General features: G+C 43.8%; 1 protein-coding gene across 1 annotated transcript; it reads right to left on the reverse strand.

The window, feature by feature from the left end:
* Positions 1-13669: 13669 nt before the first annotated feature.
* On the reverse strand, positions 13670-15005 carry LOC109733956 (very-long-chain 3-oxoacyl-CoA reductase 1-like). The gene is made up of 3 exons (XM_020293169.3): positions 14661-15005; positions 14215-14573; positions 13670-14131 (listed from the first exon to the last, which is right to left on the reverse strand). Exons 1-3 carry the CDS (start codon positions 14992-14994, stop codon positions 13808-13810), a joined length of 1017 nt encoding a protein of 338 aa, XP_020148758.2. The 5' UTR covers positions 14995-15005; the 3' UTR covers positions 13670-13807.
* Positions 15006-15307: the final 302 nt, after the last annotated feature.

Genomic DNA, 15307 nt, shown 5'->3' on the forward strand with positions numbered 1-15307 from the left:
CCCATTTTCTGTCATGATTTTTTGTCATAGAAGTAGGATCCCCACCACATCTATGATGATACCGGGTTTTGTCACAATTATCGTCATAGAAGTGTCATAAGTATGACAAAAAAAATTCGTTCGGCCCAAAATGCCACGGATGTGTCTTTTTTTTGTAGTGACCCTTGCGGGCCCCTCGTGCACCTCCCGACATAATTATTTTGTCTATATAATCCCATATATCTTCAAACCACCAGAGGCATCCACGAAAACTCTTTTCCACCGCCGCAACCTTCTGTACCCGTGAGATCCCATCTAGGGACCTTTTTCGGCACCCTGTCAGAGGGGGGGATTCGATCACGAAGGGCTTTGATGACCCACAAGTATAGGGGGTCAATTGTAGCTCTTTTCGACAAGTAAGACTGTCGAACCCAACGAGGAGCAGAAGGAAATGACAAGTGGTTTTCAGTAAGGTAATGTCTGCAAGTGCTGAAATTCTAAGTAGCGGAGTAGTTTGATAGCAAGATAATTTGTAACGAGCAAGTAACGGTAATAGTAACAAATATGCAGCAACGTAGCCCAATCCTTTTGAGGCAAAGTACAGGCCAAAACGGTCTCTTATGATAAGCAAAGTGTTCTTGAGGGTACACGGGAATTTCATCTAGTCACTTTCATCATGTTGGTTTAATTCGTGTTTGCTACTTTGATAATTTGATATGTGGGTGGAACGGTGCTTAGGTGCTGTTCTTACTTGAACAAACCTCATAATTATGATTAACCCTCCCGCAAGCATCCGCAACTACGAGAAAAGTATTAAGAATAAATTCTAACCATAGCATTAAACTTTTGGATCCAATCGATCCTTTATGGAATAGCGCATAAACTGGGGTTTAGCTTCTGTCACTCTCGCAACCCATCATCTACTTGCTACTCCACAATGCATTCCCTTAGGCCCAAATATGGTGAAGTGTCATGTAGTTGACGTTCACATGACACCACTAAGGGAATCACAACATACATATTATCAAAATATCGAACACATATCAAATTCACATGATTACTTGCAACATGATTTCTCCCGTGACCTCAAGAACAAAAGTAACTACTCACAAATGATAAACATGCTCATGATCATAGGAGTATTGAATAGCATATTGGATCTGAACATATAATCTTCCACCAAATAAACCATATAGTAATCAACTACAAGATGTAATCAACACTACTAGTCACCCACAAGCACCAATCTATAGTTCCAGTAACAAGATTGAACACAAGAGATGAACTAGGGTTTGAGATGAGATGGTGATGTTCAAGATGTTGATGGAGATTGCCCTCCCCAAGATGGGAGAGTTGTTGGTGATGATGATGATGATGATGATGACGATGATTTCCCCCTCCGGGAGGGAAGTTCCCCTGGCGAAATCGCTCCGCCGGAGGGCAAAAGTGCTCCTGCCCAAGTTCCGCCTCGAGACGGCGGCGCTCCATCCCAAAAGTCTTCTCCTTATTTTTTAGGTAAAATTGACTTATATACCAGAAGATGGGCACCAGAGGTGGGCTTGGGTTGAGCACAACCCACCAGGGCGCGCCTGGGCTCCCTAGCGCGCCCAGGTGGGTTGTGCCCACCTGGTGGGCCCCCTCTGGTAGTTATTTGCTCCAATAATTCTTAAATATTCCATAAAAATCCTCGTGAAGTTTCAGCTTGTTTGGAGTTGTGTAGAATAGGTGGCCTGACGTAGCTTTTCCAGGTCCAGATTTCCAACTGCCGGAATTCTCCCTCTTGGTGTGTACCTTGCAAATTATGAGAGAAAAGGTATTAGAATTACTCCAAAAAGCATTATTATGGATAAAAACATTATAAATAACAGTAAGAAAACATGATGCAAAATGGACGTATCAACTCCCCCAAGCTTAGACCTCGCTTGTGCTCAAGCGAAAAACCGAAATCGAAGAACATGTCCACAAGCTTTGAGAGAGAGGTGTCGATAAAAACAAAATACGAACATAGAAGCATCATGTTGTTTATTATAACATCAACAAATTTAAACATAAGACTTTTATCATAGAACTTTTATCATATAGTTCTCATGAATAAGTAATAGTTCATCACACAATCGAAGTATAAAGCAAAAACTCCATTAGAAACCAACAAACTTTGTTCTCAGTAAACTTTGCAACTACAATTCATCATCTTTTCAGGAAGGGTCACGTATCGGAGCCTTTAGGCAAGTCCACATACTCAACCATCATACAGTCTTCTATGATTGCTAACACTCACAGCATACACATTAGCAAAACATTTCAACCGGACACATAGAAAGATAGGGACTTATAGTTTCGCCTCCCAACGTACTCACCACAAGGGTGATGTCAAGAAAAAATAACTCATGCTATCTATATTCAACTGGACATATGTGCCTAGATCTTTCCTCACCACATGATGCTTGCCAAAGGAGAAAAATAAAAACGAATAGAAGGAAAACTTTGACTCTTTGCATAAAAGTAAAAGATAGGCCCTTCGCAGAGGGAAGCAGAGGTTGCCATGCGCTTATTTGTTTGTATGCTCAACCCCTTAGTGCAAAAGAACATCACGTTACATTGCCCCTTGTGATAGCGACCTTTATTATGCACTCTGACGCTTTTATTCTTCACCATCATAAGTTTATGCAACGCTCAATTTTCTCTTACACTAAATGATCTCACACATTTAGAAGCAATTGTGTTGCCTTTTTTGCACCGATGACAACTTACTTGAGGGATCTTGCTCAATCCCTAGGTAGGTATGGTGACACTTTGAAAATAATATTTGGGTTTAAGGGTTTTTGTATGCACAAGTAGTATCTCTACTTAGTGTGGATTTTTTGGCTAGCAAAGATAGGGGGCAAGCACCACATGTTAAAGAATCTATGACAATATGACTTCTATGTGAATATAAACAAACATAAACCATTAAGTTGTCTTCCTTGTCCAACGTCAACAATTTTGGCATATAATATTTTGATGAGGGATCACAATCACAAAAGATTTCTAGGATAGTATATTTATATGTGAATCTTCTCTTCCTTTATTAATTCTTTCATGAGTTGCATCATTGACTAATGCTATGTTTGTCAATCTCTAATAAAATTTTCTACTTATACTTTTCCTTATGTGGTGCCATCACCTACCATAGGATTAGTATATGATCTTATTGATTTATTTCCTTTCTTTTGTTTATTTCCTTTCTCTTTTTCTTTCTTATTTCTTTTCTTTATTTGCAACATGAAAGTGAAGAAAGCAAAAACTCACACTAAACTTTATTATATAACTTGCACACGATTACAGGGATAGATCACTAAGAAAACTCTCAAGGAAGAAAGGATCGAACTAAACTTTTATTCATCTAAAGCAAAAGATCAAACTAAAATAAATAAAAGCAAAAAGATAGTGGCATGATACAATACCGGGGCACCTCCCCCAAGCTTGGCGGAAGCCAAGGGGAGTGCCCATACCCGATACTCAATTCTCCTTTGGTGGTGAAGAAGATGGTGGTGGTGATGAAGCGATCCTATCCTTAAGAATCAAGAGATTCTCCAACCGACGGATGACGCTCCCGAGATAGATGATATGCTCTTGAGGCAGAATATTTTCGCGAGTGAGATACTTATTTTGTATGCGAACTATTTCAATGACGCGAAAAGCTTCAATCTTAGCAGGAGTAATGTGAGTAAGGTAGGGCTTAAGGATATCTTCTTCCTCCTCCTCAGCCAACAGTGCTTGTGCTGCCACTGGGGATGGGTCTATGGTAGCTTCCTTGCCCTTGTCTCCCTTGACGGCGTCCGTAGGCTCCTCCCTCTTCGTCTCGATCTTCATCAACCAAGCATCTTCTTCCATGTTGTTGGAGGAGCAAGAAGACATGATGCCTGGCTTGATAAATCTGACCGGAAACAGCAAGAAAAGAGAATAGAGGATTTTCTCCGCGATACGATGGTTAACAGATTCGGGAAGTATATATAGATTTTTTATCTTTGGGGACAAGCATACGGAAGAAAAAGGGAGTACGGAAGGTGTCCCAGGTGGGCACAACCCACCTGGGCACGCCAGGCAAGCCTGGCGCGCACTGGTGTCTTGTGCCCACCAGGGGACGCTTCCTGGAAGTTTCTTTATTTCCAAAATTCTTAAATATTCCAAAACTGATAAAAAATATTTTTGCGGATTTTTCGGAGTCCGTTTACTTATCGTATCATGTACCTCCTTATTTTCACAATTCTGGAGTGTTCCGGAAGGACTCTTTTATGTGTTCTTCCGGTGTCAAAGTTTGGATAATATTACTTTCAACATTAATAGGCGTACCTGAGATATAATGCTTTATTCGTTTCCCACTAACAACCTTCGGGTTAGTACCTTCGGAATTATTTATTTTGATGGCTCCAGACCGGTAAACCTCCTCGATAACATAGGGGCCTTCCCATTTTGAGAGGAGCTTTCCTGCAAAGAATCTAAAACGAGAGTTGTACAAAAGAACATATTCTCCGACTTTAAACTCACGCTTTTGGATTCTTTTGTCATGTCATCTTTTAACATTTTCTTTGAATAATTTTGCATTTTCATAAGCTTTGGTTCTCCATTCGTCTAATGAGGTTATATCAAATAACCTCTTTTCCCCAACAAGTTTGAAATCATAATTGAGCTCTTTAATTGCCAAATATGCTTTATGTTCTAACTCAAGAGGCAAATGACAAGCTTTTCCATAAACCATTTTATAAGGAGACATACCCATAGGATTTTTATAGGCTGTTCTATAAGCCCAAAGTGCATCATATAATTTCTTAGACCGATTCTTCCTGGACCTATTGACAGTCTTTTGCAAAATTAATTTTATTTCTCTATTGCTAAGTTCAACTTGACCACTAGACTAAGGATGATAAGGTGATGCAATTCTATGGTTAACATCATACTTGACAAGCATTTGACGAAAAGCACGATGAATAAATTGTGAACCACCATCAGTCATTAAATATCTAGGGACTCCAAACCTTGGGAAAGTAACTTCCTTAAGCATTTTAATAGAGGTGTTGTGATCAGCACTACTGGTTGGAATAGCTTCTACCCATTTAGTAACATAATCTATAGCAACCAAAATATGTGTGTATACCCATTAGAGGAAGGAAAAGGTCCAATGTAATAAAATCCCCAAACATCAAATGGTTCAACAACAAGTGAATAATTCATAGGCATTTCTTGATGCTTACCGATATTACCTATCCTTTGACATTCATCACAAGATGAGAAAAGCTTATGGGCATCCTTGAAGAGAGTAGGCCAATAAAATCCAGACTGCAATACCTTGTGAGCAGTTCTATCTCCAGCATGATGTCCTCCATAAGCTTCGGAGTGACATTTCTGTAGGATTTGTCCCTGTTCATGCTCAGGTACACAATGTCTAATAATACCATCTACTCCTTCTTTATAAAGATGTGGGTCATCCCAAAAGTAATGTCTTAAATCATATTAGAATTTTTTTCTTTTGTTGGTATGTAAAGCTAGGTGGCAAATATTTAGCAACAATGTAATTAGCATAGTCATCATACCAAGGAGTACTGTGAGCAACATTTATTGCAGCTAACTGCTCATCAGGAAAACTATCATCAATAGGTAGTAGGTCATCAAGCACATTTTCAAGCCTAGACAAGTTATCAGCTACAGGGTTCTCAGCTCCTTTTCTATCAATGATATGTAAATCAAAATTTTGTAACAAGAGAACCCAACGAATAAGTCTAGGTTTAGCATCTTTCTTTTCCATAAGATATTTAATAGCAGCATGGTCTGTGTGAACAGTTACTTTGGAATCAACAATATATGGTCTAAATTTATCACAAGCAAACACAACTGCTAAAAATTCTTTTTCAGTAGTAGCATAATTTCTTTGAGCACTGTCTAGAGTTTTACTAGCATAATGAATAACATTCAGTTTCTTATCAACTCTTTGTCCTAGAACAACACCAACAACATAATCACTAGCATCACACATAATTTCAAAAGGCAAGTTCCAATCAGGTGGTTGAACAATAGGTGCAGAAATTAAGGCTTTCTTGAGTGTTTCAAAGGCTTCTAAACAATCATCATAAAAAACAAAAGGAATATCCTTTTGCAAAAGACTAGTAAGAGGCCTAGAAATTTTAGAAAAGTCTTTGATAGATCTCCTATAGAAACCAGCATGACCTAGGAAACAACGAATACCTTTTATATCTTTAGGACATGGCATTTTCTCAATGGGATCAACCTTAGCTTGGTCCAATTCAATACCTCTTTCAGAAATTTTATGACCCAAGACAATGCCTTCATTAACCATAAAGTGGCACTTCTCCCAATTCAAGACAAGATTTGTTTGTTCACATCTCTGCAAAACTCGATCAAGATTGCTTAAACAATCATCAAAAGACTTCCCATAAACAGAAAAATCATCCATTAAAACCTCAACAATCTTTTCACAAAAATCAGAGAATATAGCAGTCATGCATCTTTGTGCATTACATAAACCAAAAGGCATACGTCTATAAGCATAGGTTCCAAAGGGATAAGTAAAAGTGGTCTTTTCTTGATCAGGTTGAGAAACAGGTAGTTGTGAAAAGCCAGAATATCCATCAAGGAAGCAAAAGTGTGTGTGCTTAGATAATCTTTCAAGCATTTGATCAATAAAAGGCAAAGAGTAATGATCTTTTCTAGTTGCTTTATTTAATTTCCTAAAATCAATTACCATTCTATAGCCTGTAACAGTGGAATAAGCTCATTCTTATCATTAGGAACAACAGTAATACCTCCTTTCTTAGGGACACAATGAACATGACTTACCCATCTACTATCAGCTATAGGATAGATTATACATGCTTCTAGAAGTTTTAATATTTCCGTTCTTACCACTTCTTTCATCTTCGGATTTAACCGACGTTGGTGATTAACAACGGGTTTAGCATCAGGTTCCATATTAATTTTGTGCTAACATAGAGTGGGACTAATGCCCTTTAAATCGTCAAGAGTATATCCAATAGCAGCCCAGTGCTTCCTTAGAACTTTCAACAATCTTTCTTCTTCATGTTCTGAAAGGTTAGCACTAATAATAACAAGATATATCTTCCTTTCATCAAGATAAGCATATTTCAAAGTGTTTGGCAATTGTTTTAATTCAAACACCGGATCACCTTTAGGTGGAGGAGGACCTCCCAGAGTTTCAATAGGCAAATTGTGTTTAATTAGAGGACGTTGTTCAAAGAAAATCTTATCTATTTCATTTCTTTCATGCATATGTAAATCATTTTCATGGTCTAGCAAATATTGTTCTAAAGGATCAGTAGGTGGTACAACAATAGAAACAAGACAATTAATTTATCTTTACTAGGCAATTCTTTTTCATGATGATTTCTACTAAGCTTGGAAAAATTAAACTCATGAGACTCATCACCAAAACTAACACCGATAGTTTGTTTCTTACAATCTATCTTAGCATTAACTGTGTTCAAGAAAGGTCTCCAAAAATAATGGTACAGAAGTCATCTTGTGGGGAACCAAGAACAAGAAAATCAGTAGGGTATTTTATTTTCCCACACAAGACTTCAACATCTCTAACAATCCCAAATGGTGATATGGTGTCTCTATTAGCAAGTTTAATAGTAACATCTATTTCTTCTATCTCTGCAGGTTCTATGTCTTTCATAATTTCTTGATAAATGGTGTAAGGAATAGCACTCACACTAGCACCCATGTCACGTAAACCATGATAACAGTGATCTCCTATTTTAACTGAGATGACAGGCATGCCAACAACAGGTCTATGTTTATCCCTTTTATCAGGATTGGCAATTCTAGCAGCTTCTTCACAAAAGTAAATAACATGCCCATCCATATCTTCTTCCAAGAGATCTTTAACCATAGCAATGCTTGGTTCTACTTTAATTTGTTCATCAGGTTTAGGTGTTCTAATATAGCTTTTGTTAACCACAGTTGAAACTTTAGCATGTTCCTTTATCCTAACAGGAAAAGGTGGTTTCTCAATATAAGCAGAAGGGACAACTGGATCAACATTATAAATTATAGTTTCTTCTTTAACTGGTACCGGTTCTTTGATTTCTTCTTTAATAGGTGGGTGATATTTGAACGACCTCTCTTTAGGGAGTTCAACATGAGTAGCAAATGATTCACAAAAGGAGGCTACTATCTCAGAGTCAGGTGTATATTTAGTGCTAAACTTTTGAAAAGCATCAGTATCCATAAAAGATTTAACACAATCATACTTGAGTTTAATACTTGACTCTTTACCTTCGTCGAGTTCACAATCTTCAGAGTTGCGTTTAATTCTTTCCAAAAGATCCCAGCGGAATTCAATAGTCTTCTTCATAAAGGAACCAACACAAGAAGTATGAAGCATGGATCGATCATTATGAGAAAGCCGAGCATAAAAATTCTGGATAATAATTTCTATTGAGAGCTCATGATTGGGGCTTGAATATAACATTGACTAAGCCTCCCTCAAGCTAGAGCGATACTTTCTCCTTCACGAGACCAAAAATTATATATATAATTCCGACCATGATGAACTAGATGCATAGGATAATTTTTTTGGTGAAATTCCAATTTCAATCGATTCCAATACCATGATCCAATATCATCGCATAGCCTATACCATGCCAATGCTTTTCCCTTAAAAGATAAAGGGAAAACCTTCTTCATCACTTCATCTCTGGGTAGACCTGCAAGCTTAAACAATCCACAAATTTGTTCTACATATATCAAGTGCATATCAGGATGTTCGCTTCCATCTCCTGCATAAGGATTAGCTAGCAGTTGTTCTTTCATACCCGAAGGAATTTCATATTCAATATTTTCAGTAGGTGCAGTAGGTTGAGGGGTAGCTAATTGTGGTTCCGAACGAGGTGAAGATACCCCGAACAAACCCCTCAAAGGATTGTTTTCCATAGTAACAAGTGACAATAAATTTCAGCACACAATATAAATGTTTCCTTACCAAATTCCACTTACCAAAGGCGCTTCACTCCCCGGCAACGGCGCAAGAAAAATAGCCTTGATGACCCACAAGTATAGGGGCTCAATTGTAGCTCTTTTTGATAAGTAAGAGTGTCGAACCCAATGCGGAGCAGAAGGAAGGACAAGTGGTTTTCAGTAAGGTAATGTCTGCAAGTGCTGAAATTGTAAGTAGCGGAGTAGTTTGATAGCAAGCTAATTTGTAACGAGCAAGTAACAGTAATCGTAACAAATATGCAGCACGGTAGCCCAATCCTTTTGAGGCAAAGGACAGTCCAAAACGGTCTATTATGATAAGCAAAGCGTCCTTGAGGGTACACGGGAATTTCATCTAGTCACTTTCATCATGTTGGTTTAATTCGTGCTCGCTACTTTGATAATTTTGATATGTGGGTGGACCGGTGCTTAGGTGCTGTTCTTACTTGAACAAACCTCCTACTTATGATTAATCCTCCCGCAAGCATCCGCAACTACGAGAAAAGTATTAAGAATAAATTCTAACCATAGCATTAAACATTCGGATCCAATCGATCCCTTACGGAATAGCGCATAAACTGGGGTTTAAGCTTCTGTCACTCTCGCAACCCATCATCTACTTTCTACTCTACAATGCATTCCCTTAGGTCCAAATATGGTGAAGTGTCATGTAGTCGACGTTAACATGACACCACTAAGGGAATCACAACATACATATTATCAAAATATCGAACACATATCAAATTCACATGATTACTTGCAACATGATTTCTCCCGTGACCTCAAGAACAAAAGTAACTACTCACAAATGATAAACATGCTCATGATCAGAGGAGTATTGAATAGCATATTGGACCTGAACATATAATCTTCCACCAAATAAACCATATAGTAATCAACTACAAGATGTAATCAACACTACTAGTCACCCACAAGCACCAATCTATAGTTCCGGTAACAAGATTGAACACACGAGATGAACTAGGGTTTGAGATGAGATGGTGTTGTTGAAGATGTTGATGGAGATTGCCCTCCCCAAGATGGGAGAGTTGTTGGTGATGATGATGACGATGATTTCCCCCTCCTGGAGGGAAGTTCCCCCGGCGGAATCGCTCCGCCGGAGGGCAAAACTGCTCCTACCTAAGTTCCGCCTCGAGACGGCGGCGCTCCGTCCCGAAAGTCTTCTCCTTATTTTTTCTAGGTCAAAATGACTTATATACCAGAAGATGGCCACCGGAGGTGGTCCTGGGTGAGCACAACCCACCAGGGCGCGCCTGGCGCGCCCAGGTGGGTTGTTCCCACCTGGTGGGCCCCCTCTGGTAGTTATTTGCTCCAATAATTTTTAAATATTCCATAAAAATCCTCGTGAAGTTTCGGCTTGTTTGGAGTTGTGCAAAATAGGTGGCCTGACGTAGCTTTTTCAGGTCCAGATTTCCAGCTGCCGGAATTCTCCCTCTTGGTGTGTACCTTGCAAATTATGAGAGAAAAGGCATTAGAATTACTCCAAAAAGCATTATTATGGATAGAAACTTTATAAATAACAGTAAGAAAACATGATGCAAAATGGACATATCAGGCTTCTACATCAACTCTATTGCCCTTCCGATGAAGCGTGAGTAGTTCACCACAGACCTATGGGTTCATAGCTAGTAGCTAGATGGCTTCTTCTCTCTCTTTGATTCTCAATATCAATTCTCCTCGATGTTCTTGGAGATCTATTCGATGTAATACTTTTTTGCGGTGTGTTTGCCGAGATCCGATGAATTGTGAATTTATGATTAGCTTATCTATGAATATTATTTGAATCTTCTCTGAATTCTTATATGCATGATTTGATATCTTTGTAATTCTCTTCGAACTATCTGTTTGGTTTGGCCAACTAGATTGGATTTTCTTGCAATGGGAGAAGTGCTTAGCTTTGAGTTCAATCTTGCTCTGTCCTTTCCCAGTGACAGTAGGAGCAGCAAGGCACGTATTGTATTGTTGCCATCGAGGATAAAGGGATGGGGTTTTCATCATATTGCTTGAGTTAATTCCTCTACATCATGTCATCTTGCTTAATGCATTACTCCATTATTTATGAACTTAATACTCTAGATGCATGCTGGATCGCGGTCGATGTGTGGAGTAACAGTAGTTGATGCAGAATAGTTTCGGTCTACTTGACACGGACGTGATGCCTATATTCATGATCATTGCCTTAGATATCGTCATAACTTTACGCTTTTCTATCAATTGCTTGGCAGTAATTTGTTCAGCCACCGTATTATTTGCTATCTTGAGAGAAGCCTCTAGTGAAACCTATGCCCCCCGGGTCTATTTTTCATCATATAAGTTTCTATTTTGTATCATATTAGTTTCCGATCTAATATTTTGCAATCTTTTACTTTCCAATCTATAACCCAAAATACCAAAAATATTTACTTCATCGTTTATCTATCTTTATCAGATCTTACTTTTGCAAGTAATCTTGAAGGGATTGACAACCCCTTTATCGCGTTGGGTGCAAGTTGTTTGATTGTTTGTGCAGGTATTCGATGACTTGTGCATTGTCTCCTACTAGATTGATACCTTTGGTATCAAACTGAGGGAAATACTTATCTCTACTTTGATGCATCACCCTTTCCTCTTGAAGGGAAAATCCAACGCAAGCTCAAGAAGTAGCAGACCGGTAGGAAGAGGCACCTATTCTAACTTGTGTTTGTGGCGTTAGCTTGGACGATGTGGGCGACGCATAATAAGTTCGTGATTGAGAGAGTCTTTCATAGACGGGCCTCTGATTCATTCTTCTATTTTCTTTCTTTTCTGCAGAATTGTCATCTGTTGTCTAGGCAGCGCGGCGACGAGTGTTTGGGTCTCATGATGAATGTGTTGCATGTTATCGCTCGCCGACTATCCTTGCAGCAGGCGCGTTGAGTATGTGACCACTTGGTGGTCTTTTTCTCTATTTCTTTTAGGACCCCGATAAGTGTCATACATATGACACGAACACATGACAACTCCGAACGTTGATGGCAAGTTTAGTGACGCGAGGCTGGCAACTTTAGTTGTCAAGCATAGCCACTTTCTTTTTGGATGGCAATTTTCAGTTTTTTTTTCTTTTCGGATGGTAACTTTATTCTAAAAAACGTCAGGGCCGGAGTGCTTCGTGTCACACGTGTGACACTTATCATTTGGGTTCTTTTAGGCCAACTCCACCGCGTGACCCAAATCGACCCCAAATCGTCCGTTTGTGTCCATTTGGAATAAAACGGACAAACCGAATGACCCAACACATGAGAGCATACGGACGTTTCGTCCGGTCCATGTCCGCTTTTGCCCCATTTCCAGACCAAAGTTGCTCTCGGTTTGGGGCCAAAGCGGACGTCTTCGCGTCCTCGTCGTCCGTCTGTGTCCGCCGTGGACCCCACCTGTCACTCTCTCCTTTCATGTACCTGGCCCACCTCACAGTCGCATATGCCCGCGTCCTCGCAGGCCAAGACGCTCTACCGCGTGTGCCGCCTCCTGGGCTTCCCGCCGGCGCTGGCCAGGGCGCCCGACCCCTGCGCGCTGCCGCCCACGCCGTCGCTCACCGTCGCCTGCGCGGCCGGCCAGGTCACGGCGCTCTCCGTGCTCGGCGACCGCCGGCCCGACCCGGCGTGGCGCACCGCGCTGCCGTCCAACTTCTCCGCCGACACGCTCTTCACCACGCTCACTTTCCTCCCGGCGCTGTCCCGCCTCGAGCTCGTCGCGCTCGGCCTCTGGGGCCCGCTCCCGGGCGCCAAGCTGCTCCGCCTCGGGGCGCTGCAGGCGCTCAACCTCAGCGCCAACTCCCTCTACGGCGTCGTGCCCGAGCAGGTGGCGCGCATGTACTCGCTGCAGAGCCTCGTGCTGTCCGGGAACTGGCTCAACGGCACCGTGCCGTCCCTCTCCGGGCTCACCTTCCTCCACGAGGTCGACCTGGGCCGGAACAGGCTCGACGCCGCGTTCCCGGGGGTGGGGAAGGCGGTGGCGAGGCTCGTCCTCGCCGACAACAACTTCACAACAAGCTCTCCGGGCAGCTGCCGCCGAGCACGGCGTGCGCAGACACGCTGGAGTTCGTCGACGTCTCCGCCAACCTGCTCATCGGGGCGTGCCCAGCGTGCATGCGGTCCAACTCGTCGGCGCGCACGGTCCTCGAGGCGGGCGCAGGAGCGGCGAGCTGCCAGACAGATGCGGCGGGTCGCGGCAGGGCGCGGTCGGACACGGCAGATGCGGCGAGGCGTGCGCGCGGGCGAGGCAGGAGCGAGGGCACAAGCACGGCGAGGCGTCGGGCGCGACGGCGGGTATGCGGTCGCGACAGGAGCGAGTGCGTGCATGAGCAGGAGCGGCCGCGGCGGCGCCAAGTTCGCTATGCCTGCTACGTGTTCGAAGAATTGATGAGGACGGACAGCTAGTGAAATGGGGTGAAAATGGGGTAGAGCGTTGGGTGCAGCGAGTTTGTCCGGCCTCTGTCCGTCGTTTGTTCTCCCTATTTCTACCCCATAGGGACAAAATCCAGACAAAATGGGTATAGATTTAGGATCGTGCGGTGGAGTTGGCCTTATGATATTTTTCTGGCGTGTTTGTGTTGTTGTCCTAGCAGACTATTTTATTTCGCTGCACTAGAACTTGTTATATGGACATGGTGATGACTTTATTTATAAAGCGGGTTGAAAACTTATTTAAAAAAATCCATTACTTCCCCGCAAAAAGAAAATCCATTACTCAACAGTGTTGCCCAACCAGTTATTTAACATTTGCGTGACCAACTGTTGCACAAAAAACATGAAGCAACTTCGTCCCAACATGCTCCAGTAACCACGAACGCCGGACCACCTTAGTCCGAGCGAACACCAACACCACCCTTGCTATGGGCAGGAACACGAGAGTTCGCCTGCGATTTCCTCCACGGCTTGACCCTCCGAAGGATGGCTCTCTGCCGCAGATTATTCTCCAGGCGGTACGCGTCTGTGACGAAGTCTGGGAAGAGGCCGACGAACCACCCCTGCAATCGGTGGGCGACGTTGGGCACGCAGAGCGTGCCGTGCCCGATCCAGCGCACCGCCGCGCGCGCGTACCCGTCCGGGGTCAGCACGAACTGCGAGATTAAGCTGGCCTTCACGGCGCTCGACACCATGTTCGTCTCCACCAGGAACGGGGCCTGCAGACACGGCACAACCAAATGGGAGCCTGTTGACACGACACAACGACGCCATGGATGCGAGCGGCACGCCGGCTACGTACCTGGCACTGCACGTCGATGCCTGAGCTCCCGTACTCCACGGCGAGGCTCCTGGAGAACTCGGCGACGTACCGTTTGGTGCCGGCGTAGACGGAGTAGAGCGGGAAGGAGGGGAGCACCGACGCCGACCCCGAGCCCATGTTCACGACGGCGCCCCTGCCCCGCCGCACCATCCCCGGCAGCACCGCCGCCGTCACCTCCGTCAGCGCCAGCACGTTCACCCGTATCATCCTCGCCCACGCCTCCACGCCCACCTCGTGCAGGTACACCGCGCCCGGCTTCGCCACCCCGGCGTTGTTCACCAGCACCCCTACGTCCAGCCCGGCCACGGCCTCCCGGAGCCGCCGCATCGCCTCGTCCCCTGCCAAAGATCGATCGACGCGACACGACGGGGCCGATCAGTGACCAGAAGGACACGCACGCTGCACTACTCGTATTAAGTTCACACCTTGCGCGGTGGAGACGAGGGAGAAATCGAACAGCACGGTCTTGGTCTGCACGGCGTGAGCCCTGGAGATGGTTTCGGAGACGTCCCGGAGCTTGGCGGGGTCACGGCCAACGAGGACGAGGTTGAGGCCACGCCGACCGAGCTCCAGGGACATGGAGCGCCCGATGCCTGACGTCGGGCCGGTGACGACGGCCCACGCGCCGTACCTGCGCCGGAGATCCTTGGGCCGGCGCAGGCAGAGCGCGAGGCTGGCGAGGAGGCTGACGCTGAGGGCGGAAACATGGAGGGCACCGAGCGACGCCAGCGAGAAGAACAACCATACGGACGCAGCCATGTCGCAACACGTTTGGCTCCTGGTGCTCTGCTACGAGCTGTGCGTGCGCTCGTATTTATGCGACGCGGACGGCGGGATGATAAACGGATGACCGGTAGCGCGGTAGAAGAGTTTGATTACAAAGGGACGCCACGTACGGCTCAACATTCCCTAAAGCTCATGCTCGTGGTTAGTTGGTACGGCGCGCCGGCCATCCTCCAACAGCTTTGTCTCGTCCTTACTCATTGACATCTGGCAGCAACACCGACGGTGATAACAGCCTGTTTTTTTTGTTTTTGTTTTTAACAAAGCAAGGCACCTGAAAGGTGCCCAA

The sequence above is a fragment of the Aegilops tauschii genome, chromosome 7 (assembly GCF_002575655.3).
Source record: "Aegilops tauschii subsp. strangulata cultivar AL8/78 chromosome 7, Aet v6.0, whole genome shotgun sequence".
Lineage (NCBI taxonomy): Eukaryota > Viridiplantae > Streptophyta > Magnoliopsida > Poales > Poaceae > Aegilops > Aegilops tauschii.

What these genes read in the sequence shown, in the direction of transcription:
- LOC109733956 (XM_020293169.3), bottom strand. Translation starts at nt 14,994, where the DNA reads ATGGCTGCGTCCGTATGGTTGTTCTTCTCGCTGGCGTCGCTCGGTGCC. An exon ending in CCTCGTCTCCACCGCGCAAG is followed by an intron (nt 14,574 to 14,660) that starts GTGTGAACTTAA and finishes GATCTTTGGCAG; the next exon opens with GGGACGAGGCGATGCGGCGG. An exon ending in GCATCGACGTGCAGTGCCAG is followed by an intron (nt 14,132 to 14,214) that starts GTACGTAGCCGG and finishes CCGTGTCTGCAG; the next exon opens with GCCCCGTTCCTGGTGGAGAC.